This window comes from Lacerta agilis, chromosome 4 (genome assembly GCF_009819535.1).
Source record: "Lacerta agilis isolate rLacAgi1 chromosome 4, rLacAgi1.pri, whole genome shotgun sequence".
Lineage (NCBI taxonomy): Eukaryota > Metazoa > Chordata > Lepidosauria > Squamata > Lacertidae > Lacerta > Lacerta agilis.
Window position 1 is genome coordinate 76,591,497 of NC_046315.1, and position 20,434 is coordinate 76,611,930.

At 40.4% G+C, this 20,434-nt stretch overlaps 1 protein-coding gene across 4 annotated transcripts in view; it reads right to left on the reverse strand.

The window, feature by feature from the left end:
• The window catches only part of MCF2L (MCF.2 cell line derived transforming sequence like), a 106,513-nt gene extending 92,519 nt beyond the window's left edge, over positions 1 to 13,994 (reverse strand). For 2 of the 4 annotated variants that reach the window (XM_033147743.1, XM_033147734.1), the window contains exons 1-2: positions 13,937 to 13,994; positions 9,570 to 9,759 (exon numbers count right to left, since the gene is read on the reverse strand). In XM_033147743.1, coding sequence (XP_033003634.1) covers positions 9,570 to 9,738 — 169 coding nt within the window. In that variant the 5' untranslated portion in view covers positions 9,739 to 9,759; positions 13,937 to 13,994. Of the gene's footprint in view, positions 1 to 3,621; positions 3,731 to 9,569; positions 9,760 to 13,590; positions 13,654 to 13,936 lie in introns of those variants that run through there. The other 2 variants (XM_033147735.1, XM_033147742.1) reach the window with 2 other exon arrangements.
• Positions 13,995 to 20,434: the final 6,440 nt, after the last annotated feature.

The window sequence follows — 20,434 nt, forward strand, 5'->3', positions numbered from 1 at the left end:
AAGATGCCCATAACTTGGAGTGTTTATTTTGCAAGTATGGTGAACACAAAGAAGTAATAATGATACCACCAAGTCTAGAAAATAATGGTATGCTCCTGAACTGCCTCCAATCGCAATGAACCTTGAAAGTTATGATTCATAATTGAGCATAGTCTTTATTTAAAGGCATCAGAAGGGGGTAATTTTATTTATAACAGAATTATAAAGAGACTGAATAAAGGCAAACTAAGTTTTAATCCTTAATATTTATCGCAAAGCAACAATGGTAAGGTTGCGAGGTTGTGGGGTTTTTTGTTTTTGTTTTTGTTAAGATAATAACTGCAGTCAAGTAGATTTTAAAATTAACTTTGATGATATAAAGCTCTCTTAATCCACACTCCTTATGACTCCCATGTAAAGAGATTAAACATACGAATCAAGAGCATTCATTTGAGAGCGAGTCAGGCTAATCTTAACAAACGCACCAAATGGCATTTTAATAAAATGCCACATTTAATCATCACATAGCATTAATTCCAAAAGGTATTCCGGGACCAAACAAGTGTACATCACTGGTACCTTGTCAGTTTGAGTACATATCAAAGAAAAGGAAAATTCACCCTTGAAGAGGAAAGCAACTCATTATATCATACCAGCAATATAGTTAAGTTGTCCTCCTTTCTTTAAAACGTTTACAAAAACTGTCAAAATCTTAAATAATCTTAGCTTTAAAAAAAAAATGAAGAGCTTTGATATGTGAATACTTGGGGGGGGGAGTTGGGGCTATCAAATGATACAACATTTGATTTTGAAAGAACTAAGTTGCATCTAGTTCCCCCCCCCCCCACACACACTGTTCAGTTCCCTGACACTATTATATAAGAGAGTCCATGGAATTTACTGTTTCAATCAATGTTTTAACAAGGCTACTGGTGGTCACTGGACAGAATTAAACTGGGATCTGGGAGACCTGGGTCTCGCCTACTGAGGGAATATCCTCAGGATATGGAGCTGGGCGGCTGCAAGCGGCAGTGGCGTTGTAGCATTGGTAAAGAGAAGGTGTGTATCGCTCTTCTCTCTGTTCACCGATACTTTCTCATGTTTAACAGTGCTTGGTGTATGTGTATATTGTGTTTGCTCAAATTTAACCCACAAATTAGCAAAAATGAGTACAAAACAGATGTCCCCTTTCAGGGAGCCCAGTGACGAAAAAAGCCGCTGAAAGGGGAAGGCCCCCTTTCAGCGGCTTTTTTCGCCGCTGGCTGGCTTGCGGAACCAGGGGGTGGAGAGGGGCGGGCCAGCGAGGAGGGGTGACATCCCCCTCGCTGGCCCGCCCCTCTCCATTCCCCGGCTCCACTCTGGGAGCCCAGCGGTGAAAAAAGCCGCTGGAGATTCCATTTCAAATATTCAAATATTGTATATCTGGCGTATAAGACTGCTTTTTTAATCCAAAAGTCGGGGGTCGTCTTATACGCCAGGTGGAGAATCTGCGGTCGAGTATATCTCAAACTCTATATTTTAACTGGAAAAGTTGGGGGTCATCTTATACGCCCAGTCGCCTTATACGCCGGAAAATACGGTATATAAAACACGAATGTGTTCACATCTGCAATTCCTCTGGTAACCAAGCAAGATTACTACTGAAGCACCCACAGTTACATTTACAGGGGCTTTCAATTTAAAGACATTCATTCATAATCCCACATACAGTAGCTCTGCCCAATCACACAACAGAAGCAAATGCAAGAAGTCATTCCTATAGTCCCCTTATCATGTTAGTGAAGGGCAACTAGATAGCATATTCATGGGGTGTCCACCCAACTGTTTCCATTTAGTCATTACCTCTCTTTATTTAAGTGGCTATTTTTATCCCAGACTGCATCTGTATTGGACTTGAATTTTTTTTATATCTGTTTTTTATTATTGCTGATGGGTTTTTTAAAATTGTTAAATCGCCTTAGGATGTTTTATGGGAAAAGGGCATAAATAGATCTGTACTTTTATTTCTATAGGATAACTGCCTACCATTTTGTGTACGTGCACTATGCAAAAATCACAATGTGGGGAAAACCATTGATTCCTGCAGTCCCGGTTAACTTCACCCGCTCAGCTGTCCCCTGCCTCATGCAGGGGGGCAGGGATTCACAAGAGCAGGAAAAACCATGAAGCCAGTCAATGCCTCTACATAGCGACATACTGACATATCAGGCACTGTGATGTATCACAGTATATCACAATGTTCTAGACTATTGTGATGTTGAAAACCAGTTATCGCCCAGCTCTACACCCATCACATAGAAAGGGGTGTGTATCTCAATTTTAAATAGCAGAAGTATTGAATGTAAACAGTATTGGCTGCTTCCCCTATCACCTAAAGCAGCCTTTCTCAACCCTGGGTCCCCAGATATTTTTGGCCTACAACTCCCATGATCCCTAGGTAGCAGGACCAGTGGTCAGGGATGACGGGAGTTGTAGGCCAAAAACATCTGGGGACCCAAGGTTGAGAAAGGCTGACCTAAAGGTTTTCTCCCTTCAACCACTGTCTGCCCTCCCACAAGTGCTTTCCCCCTCATACTGGAAGTGTGTGCACCTGGGAGAAGAACCACTTGGATAAAGAGGCCATGGGAAGGCAGAATTCTGCACTTTCTATCCCTATGCCCGTTTTACTGTTCTGCATCCTCATTCAATGCAAAGAGGTGAGATTCATGTTCAGAATACAGGGGCCTACAAGGTCTAGATCAGCACAACTTAAGACAGGCAAACTCTGAGCATCCTTCTTCTAAAGTCTTATGCAGGTGACTTTGCTTAAGACTTTGAAAGGAATGGACAATTTGTCTTAATGGGCAGAGGGTCATTAAGGCCATGATCCTACTTTGAAAACAAGCCAGGGTAGATTACCCAAGCCTTAAAAGTTGCCTTTTATGAGTGAAACAAAGAGAATCTCCACATTTTGCCACTAGAACTGTGGTATATTTTACAATTACATTAGAAAAATTACTTTAATAATGGTAAGTACATAAATATAAGTTTTGAGTCCTTTCCTGACAAAAGCATCACACAGAATATTACTAAAACAGACACACATGTATTAATCCCTCCCATCTGTAACCAACTTCACCTACATAAAACTGTTCACATCCATCCCCTGCTATCTTTTCTCTCTCTCTCGCTCTCTCTGCCCTGACATTGTTTTCGTCACTGTTGATTTCAGATTAAACACTCCCCTGAGGCAGGGACTTGTGTTTTTGTTGGATTACAACACTCCTTAAAGTGCCACATGCTGTAATAATAATGATTCTCCACAGCATTTTTTAATACTAATAATAAAAAGTCTGTGCTATTAATCTTCTTCAAAAGCTTTAACTTGGCTATCGTTCACACAGGTTTAGATTGAATCTTAAGGAGCAACTGCAAGTTCAGGAAACATTGACATGGAAGCTAAAAATCACAACAAACACAAATCTCCATCCAATCACAACATTTGATGTTACCTATCAAGACCCTTTTAAGAGGCAAATGCAATAACTCTCCAAACTCAGGTTCCATATACTAACAACAACATTAAATTTCCATTATTTATAAGGGGGAATTAGGGGAGTGTGTTATTTTCAACCAACACTTGCCCCAGGAAATCAGACTAACCTTTCCTGAAGCATTCTTCAAAAACGCAATCCTATTTCACCACAAAGATTTACTTCATAAAGTTTAAGGAAGGTATCATCCACCAAGTGACTAAAGCTGGAAAAGAAAAAGTGCAAGTGCAAGTACTAAATCCCAAACCTGCAGTCACATAACCAACAAGCAGCATAACTGACAGATTCAACTTCATGCAGTCCCTTTGCAGCGAAGTGGTTTCCTTAGAAACAGAACACAGGGGAGGGAGTTCACACAGTGAAATCCTCATTCACTCGAAAGAGATTTACTGGACACTTTAATAAACAGGCATCTCTTCACTTTGGGGAGTAAAATCCAGTTTGTTCAAAAGTGCTGATGGCTCAATTCTATTTTATGTATTGCATTTAGAAGTCATATGATTCGTTGCATGTTTTTCGTTTGTCTGTTGCTCAGATGGCAAGAGGGAGATTTAAAGAGGAAAGGACTTGCTCACCAGGCTTTCTGTCTCCCCCTAGGTGGTATATACAGTACACTGCTTTGACAATCGCTGCCAACCCCTATAAGTAATTAAAGTCTTCCTTTTCCTCCTGTTTTAAACTCCCAGTCATGTCTCCATCACTAACCCCGCGACATTGGTTCAACAGCAACACCTACTGGGGAGTAAGGGTTCATACACCAAGTATCTCACCATCTCATCTGTGCTGGTGGGTTAGACGACAATAAGAAAACCGCCACACAATTTCTAAAACAGCCATTGAGAGAAAATGTACACAACCAATGTTTTAATCCTTCTATGGTTTATGATTTGGGCTGGTTCTCACCAAAACCAGATATCGTGCGCTGAGCCTTCTGTTCTAGACCAGGGTTGGGGAACCAGTAGTCCTCAGAATTTGTTGCGTCTTCAGCATCCTTCAGCTCTAGCCAGCAAGGATTATGGGAGTTGCAGAGTCCAACAAAAACTGAAGGGTCACAAGTTTGAAAACCCTGGTCTACACTGTACCACTTAAGACTGCGGATGGGGGCACAAATCATGGAACTTCCTCCACACAATCTTCCATATCCTCCTGACGACAGGGAGAAGGATTCCAGCTAGCTTAGACATTCCCTTGATATGCGACTTTCATGTGTGAGGGAATTTACTTATGCTCTGTTGTGAGTGATGACCCAGACGCAACCCCTGCACAAATCAGAGGTTGCCTGTATTACTAGTGTTTGTAAGAATTAGGATTCTGCATTATGTTTTTATACACATAAACTGGAAATACATGGGGCAGTGTCGATTGGTGAAAACACGCAATTAGCCCTCAAGGGCTATGGTAAGAAAAATTTTGTCCACAAAGATTTTAAGGCCTATGTGGAAATAAAAATAAATAAACAATTCCTTTGACAGAAGTGGAGGGGAAATGCACCTTACAGACTTTCTGTGCTCTGAAAATACCCCACATGTAGGCCTTTGATTATGTCTGTTTTGTATCCAAGTTCAATTTTCTGTTTCTGTTTTGTATCCAAGTTCAATTTATTTTTCTTTCAAAGCCATAAAATAGCAATCAATTTCTGACACGAGTCCTTTGTGAATTGTTGTGTTTTTTTTTACACAAAAAAGCTCTGTAACTCAAGGGCCTGCCATTCCAAATCAGAACCACAAAGGCAGGGTGATTAGCCTCCCCATTGCCACAGCCAGAAGCCCAATGAAAATCTCCCCTCCCCACAAAAGGCTTGCACAAAATACCAGTGACATAAATCCACAAAACCAAGAAGAACTCAGACACAAAACAGACATTTTAATCAATGGCTATAAAAGCATCACTGCTCTCATTTCTTTGAAGCATGTCTGTGCAGAGACCTCTCACCAGGAATCAGATGAGGGAGATAAGCTACCAATTTCAGCCACTGAATTTGCTTTTAAAATTAACAGAAAGTATCAAAGGCTAACGGGTGTAAAGGGGTATATCTTCTGCATACAGCAGAAGCTAGATGCACCTCTGCAGGGAAGGAAATACACAATTTAGGGGCTGCCACAGAGAAAAACCTCTCCCAGGGCAACATTTCCAGCACTCCAAGAAAAGTGGAACTATCAAGAAAGGTCCCTCTGTTCATCTGAACACTTTGACAGTTTGTAGGGAAGGAGGTGGTCTTTCAGATATTTGAGGCTTTAAACACTAACGTGAGTGGCTTGAACTGGATCCAGAAAAGAACTGCAGCCAGTGCAGATGTTTTAGAAAAGGGGTTAAGTGAATTCTAAATGGAACCACAGACCACAAGCTAGCTGCTGCATTCTGGACCAGTTGGAAGTTTCCGAATTGCTTTCAAGGGCACCCCCAGGTAGGGTATGTTGCAATCTAGAAGCTGTACAGAGTACAGAATATAGTACCCAAGTAATATCTGCCCAAGAGAGGCCATAGCTAGAAATAGGTACTCCTAGCCCGCAAGATCACTTGCGTCTCCAGGTAAAGATTGCTCAGGTCAATTAATGCCAGTTCCAAAAAATACCTTAACCATGTGTTGAAGTTAACAAAAACCTACGTTTTCACATTCTTGGTCTGTATTCATGTGGTTGAGGAAAGCTTTCTTCCGATTGTCCAAATTTATCTCCCACTACCACCACTGTTTAAGCCACGGTGTGCATACACCAGTTAGCATACTGGGCTAACTGGTATGCAGCATATAAATGTGGTTCTAAAACCCCATTTAAAAAAGTACTGCAGAGTTCTCCTTTGAAGTATAGTTAGCTTATCTAATACTAAATAAAGCCAAGGTTAATTCCAAGGTGGTATCAAGTAAAGCAAGTCTCCTCAGGGAAATTACTGTCAGTTCCAGAAAAAAGTCACATAACTTGATATAAGCTGGCAGTAATCACAACATTTATTTTTTTTGAATACCTCACCTCATATTTACAGTATTATGTTGAGCCAGTCTAGCTTAAAGATTCAATTGTCAGCACAAAATGTAGCAGTAAAACTTTCCACTTACTTAAGTACACCCTTTAAGGGTAAAATTAAGTGGTGATGGTCAAAGCAGTTAACTAGAAGCAATGAAAACTACAATTTTCATCCAATCTGCCTTCCATTTAATTATTTTAGGAAATAAAAACCTGAATCTTGGGTACTTAAATTGTAAGCATTACTACTTATGTATCACTAGTTCACAAATAAATGAAAATCCAAGTTCTGCACCTGCAGGGGGTTGGACTAGATGACGCTCGGTGTCCCTTCCAACCCTACAATTCTAAGATTCTGTGATATACTCCTGATTTTCAGGAGGCAGTATGGGATTAATGAATGAAGCCTGTACTTAATAACTGGATTTAGCAAAATGTGTAATGCTTAACAGACGACTTTCTGCCTGGGTGTGTGAGTTCCTTTCTTATTTGAATTTCCACATTATTAATATGACTAGTATATTGATAATAAGCTAAGTTGAATCTGTTCCAAGATAATTAAAGAACACCTGCTGGAGTGCAGAATTACCATTTCTAGCAGTGTGCTGCTGAAGAAAGCTCTGCTTCCACCCAATCTTAACCCAGCTTGCCTGACGACTGTCTCCACTCCCCCCCCCCATAAATATAATTGCTCAAGATTTCTAGAGCCTGTGAACATAGCAGCTGTGAAATGAAATTTACATAAATGTATAAACTGACAATTTGCATTTTTAAAACAAGTTGAACAACTGACACACATACTGGCTGTGTTTGGACATGATAAACCATATTCTCCCTTCTGTATTTTCCCCTCAGTGCAGCTGAAGCTTTTACTTTCCTTTTTAATAACTCCAACAGCATTATACACAATCTGACCTGTGGTTAATCTGAACTATAGTTTACTGAAACAACGCAGTTTCATAACCATGGTTTGGCAACAGTTTAAGATTAACTACAGTTTGTCAGGTATGGGTGAAATGACAAGCTGCAGCTAAAGTCCTCCTTGTGGTCATGCCACAGAGGAGAGGAGGGTGCACCCAAGCCTGAGGCTCACAGAGGCTCATTCCCATCAAAATAAACCACGGTTATATTGTGACATCTAACTGCAGCTATTGCAGATTGATATGCTCTCTCATTTTTTGCTGTATTTCCATCATATGCCCATTTAATATCCTATTATCAATTTTAAACTGTTTGGTTTCCCAATCACAAAACATTTTTGTACCTTTAGCAAGGCATTCCTTTAAAGCCCTAAATGGCCTCGGCCCAGTATACCTGAAGGAGAGTCTCCACCCCCACCGTTCTGCCCGGACACTGAGGTCTAGTGCCGAGGGCCTTCTGGTGGTTCCCTTGCTGCGAGAAGCCAAGTTACAGGGAACCAGGCAGAGGGCCTTCTTGGTAGTGGCACCCGCCCTGTGCAACGGCCTCCCACCAAAGAGAAAAACAACTACCGGACTTTTAGAAGACACCTGAAGGCAGCCCTGTTTAGGGAAGCTTTTAATGTCAAACAGACTATTGTATTTTAGTATTTTGTTGGAAGCCGCCCAGAGTGGCTGGGAAAACTCAGTCAGATGGGCGGGATACATAGCTGTCAACTTTTCCCTTTTCTTGCGAGGAATCCTATTCGGAATAAGGGAATTTCCCTTTAAAAAAGGGAGAAGTTGACAGCTATGGCGGGATATAAATAATAAATTGTTGTTGTTGTTATTATTCCTTTTCTAATTAAATATTTGCAGTGATGAAAAAGAAATGTTTATATCCATGTTCTGTACAGAGGCTTCCTACAAAGGCTTTCTAACGAGCAAAGGTTTAATTATTATTTCATTTGGGTTTTTAGGATGGGATGCGAACCTGATCCCTCTGGCCCCCATGTGCATTCACTGTGCACCTGAACATTTGGTACATGAAAATGGATTTTTCTCTTGCAAATTTACACCATCAAATGTGGATGACTTTATTCACCAGAATCCTATAATGTCCTTCCATTATATGGTATCCATCCATTGCTAGCTATTTTCACCACAAAGTATTTCTGAACTGTACAGGAATTGCAGCAAACTCAAAAGCCTATTTCTACAATCAAGGTAACTAAGCAGATTTCCTAAAGCATTTTTTTCCCAAATTTAGCCACTTATCTTTGGGGGGGGGGGTAAGGTGTGTGTGTGTGTGTGTGCAAAATATCCCAGGATATTTTAATTCAGTTGTTTTCAAACACTTTATTAACCTGGCTAAGGAATGTGTCCTTGTGCAATACTTCCAGTTTTGAGTCTGATTCAACATTAACACCCTAGAGTTTCTGGACAGTATTATTGTCGGCTCAAAATCAGAATGTTCATGGTGGATTTCAGGAAACTAGAATCTGCTTACGTTGAATAAAGCAGACAACCTTATTGCTCTAAGTAGCTAGCTGCAGTATGGCATAAATGGGTGTGGGGTGTGGGAGGAAGCATCTGCAAAAGCAAAGCGGTAGACAATTGGGGGGGGGGGCTCATTATTTTTCCAGAAACAGGTCTACTGCAAGCCTAATTAATTACCCTAGCTACAAAGTATCAAACATTAGCTGAATAACCAAATTGAAAGCAAGATCTGAAGTGCTAGGATGCAGTGAAAAGATACAAATGCTGATCTAAAGATCAAGTTTATCACAAAACATAAAACTCATTTATCCTACATTTTGCAGAAGCAGGAAATGGATGTGCTGATTGGAGACACCAAAGTGAGAGAACACAGGTGAGAGCACACATATTACACGCAGACTGAAAAGCTACTGGCACAGAATCACACATTTGTTAGCAAATTACCTCCTTCCTGCTCTTAACACTTTTTCTGTCATAAACACCCTTCTCCTGTGCCATTTCTATATGAATAGGAGGAACAGGAATATAGAGGTGAGTGTGGGAGGCCACAGGGTCAAAGATGTAGGAGGAGAGGAACTGAGTTTCCTAGCAAAAAAATGTATTCCCTGCTTTGTCCATTTTCTTTTTGACTTTATGTACGACATAGAGGAAGACTTGCTTTATTGTAAAGTGTTTCTAAGATGTAGCACAGACTGCCTTACCTGGCTGTACTTCCAGCATCTTCTGCTTATCTTGCACAAGCCGGATGATGTCCGATACCACAATGTGGTGGTCCATATCTTCTTTCCCTTCATTAGGTTGATTGTCTTTTAAAAAACAGCTGCAACTTCCATTTTCTTTACACAGGACAAACCTCCAGTAATTAGACATGAAAGTATCTTACTTCAATTCCTACAATTTAAAAAGGAAAAAAAAAAAGTTTCTTCACAAGCATCGACAGCTCATCTGGGGACATGCTCATGTTCTTAGGTTTTCTGCACCTTGTAAAGTACAACATACCACCTAATTCTAAACTGGAGGCCACTTTGTAGGGACTGTTTCAAAAACTGGAATACAGATTTTGCGTATTCTGTAGGCCTAACAAATATTTAATTTGTGCAAATGTTTTTAGACAAAAGACCAAGCTGCTGATAATTCTGTCCTTTGTAATGCTGTATATATTATCTCATAGTGTAACAGTCCTTTCTAGAAAATGATTTCTGGCATATTGAGAAGCAACAAATCACCTCTCAAAAGCTGAACCTGGCAGGATTATAGAGATAGCTGGCATTGATTAGCCTAAAGGTTCAATTTTCTGAAGAGTTATCGGGACAGAAGTAACAGAGGCTACAATCCTATGTCCACTTCCCTGGGAGTAAATCCTACTGAACTGAATAGGGCTTACTTCTGAACAAACGCAAATAGGATAATGATTTACCAGTCAGAGTACTTTTCTTATTTTTGGTTTCCTTTCAGAAACTTGTCATCAAGTTGAGGGCAGGAGGCTTTTTAAAATAAATAAATGTGTATGCAGAAGATAAAAAATAAATAAATCCTGGGAATTTCAGCATTCTGGAAGCCTGTGTCTCAAAAGCAACAGCTCCAAAACCAAGAAAGCAATAACATACCCATATTGCACAAATTCTCGGCAGAGATGAATTTTGCCCAAGACAGAAGACATTTAAAATGCATTAAATTCCCTGTTTTCATCCATTTTTAACCATGCGACAAACTAAAAGCCATATATAGCCAAGGACATTTCCAGTAGCAGCACCTTCATCTAGAACTCCCCCCCCCCCCCGCCCAGGAAAGTCTGGCAGGCTGTTTACTATGAATACTTTATTCATCTAGTTGACAAATAAAACTAAAAATTCTTCCAGAGGGCATATATGGAGCAAGGCTATTCTGCTGTTGGCTTGCTGCTGGCAGATTATGTTAAGGTTTGGGGATTCTCATTTTTAGCTGTTGAAATACTGTATTTTTATATCTGAAGAAGTGTGCATGCACACGAAAGCTCATACCAATAACAAACTTAGTTGGTCTCTAAGGTGATACTGGGAGGAATTGATGTTATATGTTGTGAGCTGTCCAAAGGGTTCTGAAGAACTACAAAAGCTTCACAAATCCAACCAAACCAAACCACGTAATTTTGTAAAATTTAAATGGATATGAATTTTAAAGGGTATGATACATACTTTTAATATTTCAAGTTATAAAGTTTATTCCTTCCCCCCACCTTGCATTATTGTGCACCTTGCTAAAAAGTCACATATTTGGAAAACACATGGAAAAGTGTATACAATTTCCAGTAGAACAATTCAAGAGAACTTCAGTAGCTCAGCAGCTCCAAGCAAAATGTAATTGCGAATTAAATTGAGACGTGGCATTTTTTTCCCCAACCACACAGGGGAAAAGGGAACAATTAACCTGAAAGAGATTATTATTACATGATATCTCTTCACCCTACTGGTTGCCATCTCTTTGTAATATTTATTTCTATGAAAAAAGGAAAAATATAGATTTTTAATACAGGACTCTTTTTTTAAATATAATGTACATTTTTTTAAAACACAAGATAATCAATTCAACAATTGCTTCCATTAAATGGGGTTGTACTGTATGCACTGTTGTGCTTAATGGAATTTACTCGCAAGTAAGTATGCCTGACTGCACACCTTATATGTTAAACTTGCAACATAACATAGGATTGAGCTTTTTCATTATCTACGGATATAAATTCTATTTTTAGGCTCTGATGCTAATATCCAACCTATGTCGCTGGGGAGGGTAAGGATCCAGCAAAAAGCACAGAAGAGGCAATGCTACTGCCATTAGAGGATACTGAAACAAGATGCTTCAGTGGCAAGAGGGCTGCCCAAGAATCCTATCCAGGTAGGTGCTGTACACAACTTATACCTGGCTGACAGGTATTGCAGGGCTTTTTATGCAGCAACGGCTGTACACGCTCCATCCCATTCTACTGCTCCCCAGACCGGATTCAGATTGCCATTTGTTCATTAACTGCAATTTACGCACCTAAAAACAAAAACAAACCACACTATCTATCCTTCCAACACATTAACTGATCCCATCCATGGCTGCAACCTTACCACCGAACTCATGAAAGTCAATGGGACTTAACTTCTGAAAATATATGCAAAATATTACACTGTATACTAGTGGAGGTTGGCCCATTAGAGAGAAAATTGCACATTGTTCCACCATCCCTCTCAGTCTAGCCTCAAGCAGCCCCCCCCCCCAAGCTTGACTTCTTGTTTACAAGCAGTCCAGAGGTTGGAACTGCATGTGGCAACCTCCTCTTACTTAAGTTTTGTTGCTTCAGCAGGAAGGCAGGCAGGGGATGTAAGTAGAATTCGTTGGCTCTGGTTTAGGGTTGCCATATTTCAAAAAGTAAAACCAGAACACCCTGAAACTTGCTGAACCTGTTCTTGGCTTCTCTACCTTCCATATTCCCGGTTCCAATAGACACCAGCTACCACAAATTTATACCAATATGAAGTAACTGAAGCATGCAACTCTAATTAGGCCTACTCAGACATGTATATCTGATGTGTATTTTAATATGTAATTTTATTTTTATAATGTGCATTTTTTAAACTACTAATTTCATTTTTATTTTTTTAAGATTTCCTAAGTTTTTCTTAACATCTGATTTTCCTGGGAATTTTAGCGTCTGTTTCATGTAAACAGCTTATTCGTGTTGATGACTAAGCAGTATATAAGAGTGTTCGAAACTCCCATTGTTCTAGGTGCATTTTGCAACAGGGAATTTCATTAGCGTGAACAGTTTCTGAGTGCAGTACTGTGCCCAAGATTTCAGATTAAACCTTCAGAGTGGAAGGAAAGGAGCTTTTTCTGTCTCCCCACTTCCAGCTACTCTCTGAAGACTGGGGAAAAGACCCTCCTAAGGATATTAAGGGGGTGGGCAGGGGAAGGACTAGACCATGTGAAAAATGAACTTAATATTTTAGCTGCAGTTCATTCACTTTCAGCTCTGTATTCTTGTTATAAAAAAGCTCTGTTGTTGTGCCTGTAATCTAGCTTTACGAGGCCATTTAGCTCCTAGCTCAGTTTCTAACATAGTTATATAAACTTGTTAAAATATAATAAACAGTTTCTAACATAGTTATATAAACTTGTTAAAATAAATTCTCATATTCCCATTTACAGCTGGGACATTAAAGTTGATAGAGAAAACATATCTTGTGAAAACATCATCTTGTAAGATGATGAAGTGCGGGATATGTCTAATAAATAAATGTGAAAGAGGAAGGGCAACACACAACAGTCCAAGGTGTCTGTCCAAGTTGTGCCTTTCAGCTGCTGTGTGAGCAAAGGAATTTCAGCAGGTGCAACTTTTCTCACGGCAGCACCAACATCTATGACATGGCAAGACACACCTGGTCCAATTCCCTCCAATACACAACAATGGACATTACAGGTGGACAACTCAAGCACTCTTGCTTTCAGGAAGCAGTCTTTTCACAGTTACTAAGGTAGGGAAGTCCCTTTTGAACTCAGTGGGACTTACGAGCAAGCGGGTGAAAGAAGGTGCATAGGAAGTCGCCATATACCACGCCAGACCAATATGGTCTCTGCAGACCGCTTGGAGCAATCTAGGGGTTTCAAGGCAGGAGTTGTCCCCAGGCCTACAGAAAGACAGAGCCTGGGGGAATTTAACCCGGCCCCTTTTTTTGCATGCAAGGTAAAGCCCTATCTTACCCCAGAGCTACGGCCCTTGCCTCCAATCCCCATCGACGAGCCGGTGCTTTCCAAGCAAAACTGGCAGTCCGAGGTTTATATCTACAAACTCACAAAGGAACCGGCGGGACGTGAGGGCGCGGGAAGCGCCGCTTTGCAGCTAACCTTCCCTCCCTTTTCTTTCCCAGCAAAGGAGGGCGAGGAAACAAACACAGCACCCACCCCACCCCAAACTAACGTGCACTGAGTAGGAGAGCTGGTAGAGGCGGGAGCAACAGGGATTCAAAGCATTCCCCCCACCCACCCCATGACGAGGAGGAGCCGCCTGAACCCAAACAAACACACAAAGCACATGACTCGCGCTCACCTCCAGGGCCGGGATGCTGCTGCTGCTGCTTTTTCTGAGGGCTGCGAAGCTAACCCGGCAAGGTGCTCCCTCCTCGCCTACCAGTGTCCCTCTTATTCTGCGCCCTCCGTCACCCGCAGGTTCCTCTCCAGCCTACGGCACGGGGAGGACCTGCCTCCTTTCTCCGGGGCAGCCCGGGACGCCGCGTGGAGTTGGCGCGAGCGGGAAAGCGGTAGCAGCACCGACGACGCCCCTCACCTCAGCCTCGCCGGGCTCGCCTGCATGCAAGCCGAGCGCCGCCCCCTCCTTCCAGCCCACCGCTATTCCGGGCAGGAAAGGGAGCGGGGTACCCAGGGCTCCTTTGTTGCTGGTGGGGGAAGAGGAGGAGGAGGAGGATGCGCTGCACTGAGCAAAAAAGGGACCTGAGGGGGTGGAAAAACGGAAGTAGCCCTGTGCTCGGCTCGTCGGCTCTTCCCTCCCTGTTGTTTCTCCTTTTGCAGGATGGAGTCACGCTTAGGCTGCTGCAGTCCTGGTACCTGCTCCCCGCCCCCGGGAGTAAGCCCCGCTGGACTCAGCCGCGCGTACTTCTGAGCAGACCTGAATAACATCTCGGTCTTGCTTCTGCCTCTTTCTTGCCTCCCTCCCGCTTTCCGTCTGGACAGCTGCTGCTTTTTTGCGCTCACAAAGCCTCGTTTCCGAAGGTGTAGCAGCAGCCCTGCCTAACCCCACTTTACCTGGGAGCTGAATTCAACAGAGCTTTCTTCTGAGTAGACATGGTAAGGGCTGCGTAAATTGTGTGCGTGTATGTGTACGTAGACACACACTATCTCAACATAACAGTTTACGCGACACGTCTACTCTGAATATATCCGTCCCTATGTCTCTGAAACAAAATAAAGTTTTTGCCAAGAGCCGAGTTCTTGCCTGAAGCCACAGTGGTGTGAGAGGATGTGTGGGCAAAAGTGTCTTCCAGTGAGCTTGCCTGGCTGCAAGAGTGCTATGTGGTAACTTGTGTTGTGTCCAATTCATACTGCATTTAGCCTCCCTTGTTAGGTGGGGCAGCCTACATGTCTAGGTGGCGTATTTCGGGGTGAGCAGGAAAGGAAACAATACATTAGCAAATTCGGCCCGCCTCCAGACTGGTAGAGAGGATGTGAAGTCCAGGCCAGGGGAATGGAAAGGCCATCCCCATGCAAAGAGTTTGTTAATGTACATAATTAATGAGCTATATAAAGGTCAAATTAACAACAACAAAAATAGTGTGAACGAAAAAAGAATAAGGATACAGTGAACAAGGGGATGTAAACAAGTAAAAGTTTACACTACTGGTATTAAAAAACTAGTGTGGAGCTTGCTTTCTCCAAAAAGTCTGTTTTACCTATGTATCATGACACCATAGATTTGGGGAAAAAATAAGGGTTAGATATAGAGCAAGAACAGATGACAATGCAACTATAGCCAAGCGTTTAGGAGAAGTGGTGCTGAGAACTATATGCAGAATATAGCAAGCTTTCTTGTCCCCTAAAAGTAGGAAAGAGAGAAAACAAATACTTTAGGGTGCGTTTGTTAACTCATCCTTGAGGGAGCCTCTTGCAAGTCTTGTTTCTGATCTTTAGATTTTACTTCCTGTTCGACAACCAATTGAAAGCTTTTTAACTGGTTGCTATAGAAGCATCTGGAAACTAATTGTGCAAAGCATTTGGATTTTTTTTTTTACTGGTTGCTGGTTTGATTTTTCTGCCCAGAAAACCTGAAAAGGCTTCTTGCTGAGCCGCGCACTCTGATAAAATCAGAAATTAGACCAGAGTTACAGCCTAGATGGTGAACCAAACAGTGATCCGCAGTGTACACAAAGCAGTGTTTCTGTTCCTCTAGGGCTGTTTTCATCCCTTGCCATCAAATACTCATGAAAAATAAGGAAAAAATAGCCACTATGTGAGTAATTTAAAAGAATAAAGGGTAACTTATGGTAAATATTTTTTCAAATCACTTTAAGTTACTGCTTTATTTCACCTTTTAGCAATAAGCACCCAATCCTCCTCTGCTAATCACAACTGCAGAATGAATTAATTATTACTTCTCACTTCAGACAAACAAACATGCTTCTTTATTGCTGGCTGCGTAGAGTACAACTGATACTGAAAAGCAGAACAAAGGGAAGTTCAAGGCATGGAGTCAACAACCTTTTTCAGCCGTGGGCGGTCCACCGTCCCTCAGACCATGTGGTGGGCCGGGCTATTTATTGAAAAAATAATGAACGAATTCCTATGCCCCACAAATAACCCATAGATGCATTTTAAATAAAAGCACACATTCTACTCATGTAAAAACACGCTGAGTCCTGGACCGTCTGTGGGCCAGGCTGAGAAGACGATTGGGCCGCATCTGGCCCACGGGCCTTAGGTTGCCTACCTCAGCTCTAGACCATAATACGTACAAAATTTTAACTCTTCAAAGGTTGTCGTGTTACAGGTTGTTGTTTTTCCAGCATCAGTTATTGGGTGATCATGATCATGAAAAACCCACCCTCACGAAGGGAATGTCTTGAGTGAGCAGCCTTTTGGGGGTTCTTGCAGAGGATGCTTTCATTGTGCAGTTACCTTGCATTGTTCACTGAATATTTTTTCAGGGGGTTTCTGCTCTTTACATTGTTCCTGTTCTTATTACAAATTGCCATTCTTTAAATGGCGGCAGCCACTCCGTGTCATGTCACAGATAAAAAAAACCAAATTCCCTGTCCCCTTTAGTGGCTAGATTTTATGGTATAACAATCTAATGTATGGTAGTGGGCTGTTTTCTTGACATACTATGATTTTGGTCCACACAAGAACATCAGGAGGAAGTAATTTCATTATGTTGTGACAACAGAAGTGTTTCTATATATGAAGCTTAAAGTAGTTCTTCTTTCAGTCTGTTCATAACACCTACATCTTCTCTCTGGGTTTCTTCATCCAAACTTAGGGCTGATTTTGAGTCCTGAAAATCCTGCTATGCGTAATGTGTGAGTCTGTATAGGAAAGCTTGCCCTGTGCAGGAATTAGCATCCTCACATCTTCACTGGTAAAAAAAACAACAGACATGGGGAATTAAAATAATCTAGCACTGTACCCACCATTTTGAGATTTAATGTGACTACCTGAAAGCGCCCATAGTTGGTGCACTAACGGAAACTCTGTATGTGGAACTAGTAAATGCCTGCAGCGTATAAACAAATGGGCAAAACTGCAATTAGAAACTGAAATGTCTGTTGAATGCAACATTTTTGTTTTGAATTGAATGTATTGCCCTCTTCTCCTCTAAATGACTTAACTTGCTAAGTAAAAACAAGCACACACCCCAAAACAAATATGCAAATTTTATTTTATTGCAAGCAGATTTAAACATCTACTGCTTTATACAATCTACAGAAAGTTCAAAAATATTACCGGTAATATAAAGAATTCATGTTTAGGTATTTACGGAAAAGAAAGTTTAAAAACAGCACTGAAAATAAACTTTACAGTAATGCACATGTATATCATATATATTTATATTTATTTATATTCTTAGTATTTGAGACTGCTTTGATCCAGTTAATGAGGTGTTATAGCTTAGTCTAAACAGTAGTTTTGAAGGCTGAATTATCATCAGATAAGTGCACCTATCATTATACCATTTAAAATACATGTCAGTATTTGGTGCTGATGAGTAAAGATATTTTAATGATTAATGCACTGATAACTATGATCCACCATTCCCAAAAAGCTGTTTGGTTTTGCCAATTACACATTACAGACTGAAAGAGTATTGATAGTGAATACAAGACAGAATTTTGTTCAGACACAATGTACAATTAAAATTCTGTACTTCTTTCGACAAAGGTAAAGCTGTATAAACTGAAGTGTGCAATTGTGCAATGTACAATCATGTACATATTTCTCTCTTATAATACTTTGACAGAATTCCATTAAAGCTTCTCAACATGATCTCACTGATATCACCCACTTGCGCAGTTTTCTTCATTTGATACTTGCATTACAGTGGGATAAATAGGCTGATGCAAGCAAGTGAATAAATGGTATACTGTATACTAAAGAGCTGAATAAATTAATAATTACTGAGGGCCATCAAAATTATCTGAATATTACTGCTAGCCACTCTAAAGAATAAGTAGTTTCAATGGATGTATATGTTTTATTCTTAATGAATATTTGGTTGATGCCCTCCAATTCCAACACATTTATGAAAGCATTTGAAACGTTTTCACATTAGACAATTCAGACAAGGCCATTTGTGTGACACGGAATGGAGTTTTTCTCTTCATATAAATTTCTATCAATTTTACATTTTTTACTCACGTCGCAACCCTACTATTGATTGTTGGTTGTTGCGCCTGACTAATTCTCCTAATCCAGCTGGGTGCATGGAAATATATTTCTATAAATTGATCATCCTTCTAGAATTATTTCCTCCACTCTCACTTGGTCCCCAAATGCATGTGAAAAATGCTATGCATCCATCACCAACTGTGACATGAGCACATTGCTGAACAGATGATCAAATTCTGACAGTTCAGACTCTGATCTTCCATGAAGTAAATCTAGGTTATGCCTCACCACTGACAGCATCAGTCATTTATTCAGCTGGGCAGATCCTCATGTGTAGAACAGGAGTGGCCAGCCTGTGGCACTCCAGATGTGGTTGAGACTCCAGCTCCCATCAGCCCCAAATGAGCATAGCCAATGTTCAGGAATAATGGAAGTTACATTCCAGCAACATCCAGAAGGTCCCAGGTTTTCTCATCCTTGCTATATAGCAGCATGTGTGCACCAAATTGCTATGCACAAGAATATCTAAGGCCTACTAGTTTAGCTTCTGTATTACACCTGTACATCTATTACAGAAAGAGAATGAAGGCCTATAGAGCCTTTCCTTTCTTCCATTTAAACATTTTTAAAGCTCTGATTGCTTAATGGAAGTAGAATTTCTCTATTAAATTCAAAAATCTCCTCCTAGTGGTGCAGCAATAAAACTGCTAGCACATTTGCAGAGCTAAGCAGGGTCTGGTGTGGTTTCAAACTGGATGGGTGTTGAGATTCCTGCATTACAAGGGGTTGGACTAGACAAGCCTTAGGGTCCCTTCCAACTGTACAATTCTATGATTCCTCCTTCTAATGGAATACAATCAATCATAGGTGTTTTTAAAAACAAAAACAAAAAAACTACCATTAAATATTTCAGCCTGTTGAAAGATCATTCACTTTTTAGGAAACAGTTGAGATGCAAGAATATTGCAGTAAACCATTTTTGTTAGTAGGCAGAGCAGGAATGCAGCATTTTCAAATCATCAAGCAAAGGGTCTTCTTACTTAAGGCTAAAAGATGGAAATGAACAAAACAAAAACAAGCAACTGGTAGAAAGCTTCATGGAACAAAAATGTAAGAATAGTAGATAGCATCAACTGGTTGTAAGCAGAAAGTATCACATTAAAAGCTATTATTCACAAGCAAAAGCAAATTTAAAAAATCAGTAGCTTTGGATGAATCTGAAAGAACAAACCTGTTTCTAATTTTAACATTCATCAGAATTTCAACATTCAACCACAATTCCACTATAAGCTAAATTCTGATCCAAAACTCATAGGTATAAAAAAACTCTCTAAAACATACAATTAAAAAACAATAGAAATGTTGTGTTAACAAATGTATGCATATAACATATATAAATAGCTACAGTATTGAAAAATATTTCAGTGCAAAGGCAATTTTAAGATTTCTTAAAAACCCATTAAAAATAATTTTGTTAACTACACCCGAACAGGAGATTTGTCACTACTACAGGTATAAAATCAATACTCACATCAAGTTAATTTTTAAAAAATATAGATTTGTAACCAGTGTTTTATGTAGGGGACATTTCTACTAGACATTCAAGTATGTAATGTCAAATAAATATTAACTTCTGGTATATTACTATCGGTATGTGAACAACACTGGAAATGGAAAGTGCTTCATTTTAAATGACAAACGCTGAGATGTTGTGCGTTATGAGGGGGGAGAGACTTGAGAAGTATGGGAACTACCATCAGATTCTCTGTCTCTGTAATCTTTGGTATAATAAAATGTTCACAATTTGCCTTTCAAAGCATTATGTTCCCATCTCCCCGAAATCTCTGTTCAAGGAAGGCGAGAGAGAGAACGTGTGCATTTTCTTCCACACACAATTTTTTTTTTCCTATAAAGTAATCCTTCGGCAAAGTTGACACCCTAAATAAAACACTGGGAGAAAAGAAACAGAACTGATCTGTGTATGCTATTATCAAAACCAGTACACAGCAAAACTAGAGCCACGAATAGAGCCGAAGTACAAGCTGGCTGTAAGGATTTCAAATGACAGATAAAGCGTTTGCATAATCATGCACATATTTTTTTTTCTTTTCTGAAGAATGGTTGAATCCACATTCAAAGAGGAGGGAGGGGGAAACTTAACCTAGTGGTCATTACCAAATATAAGTAGTCACTAAGTAGACATTCTGTTAAA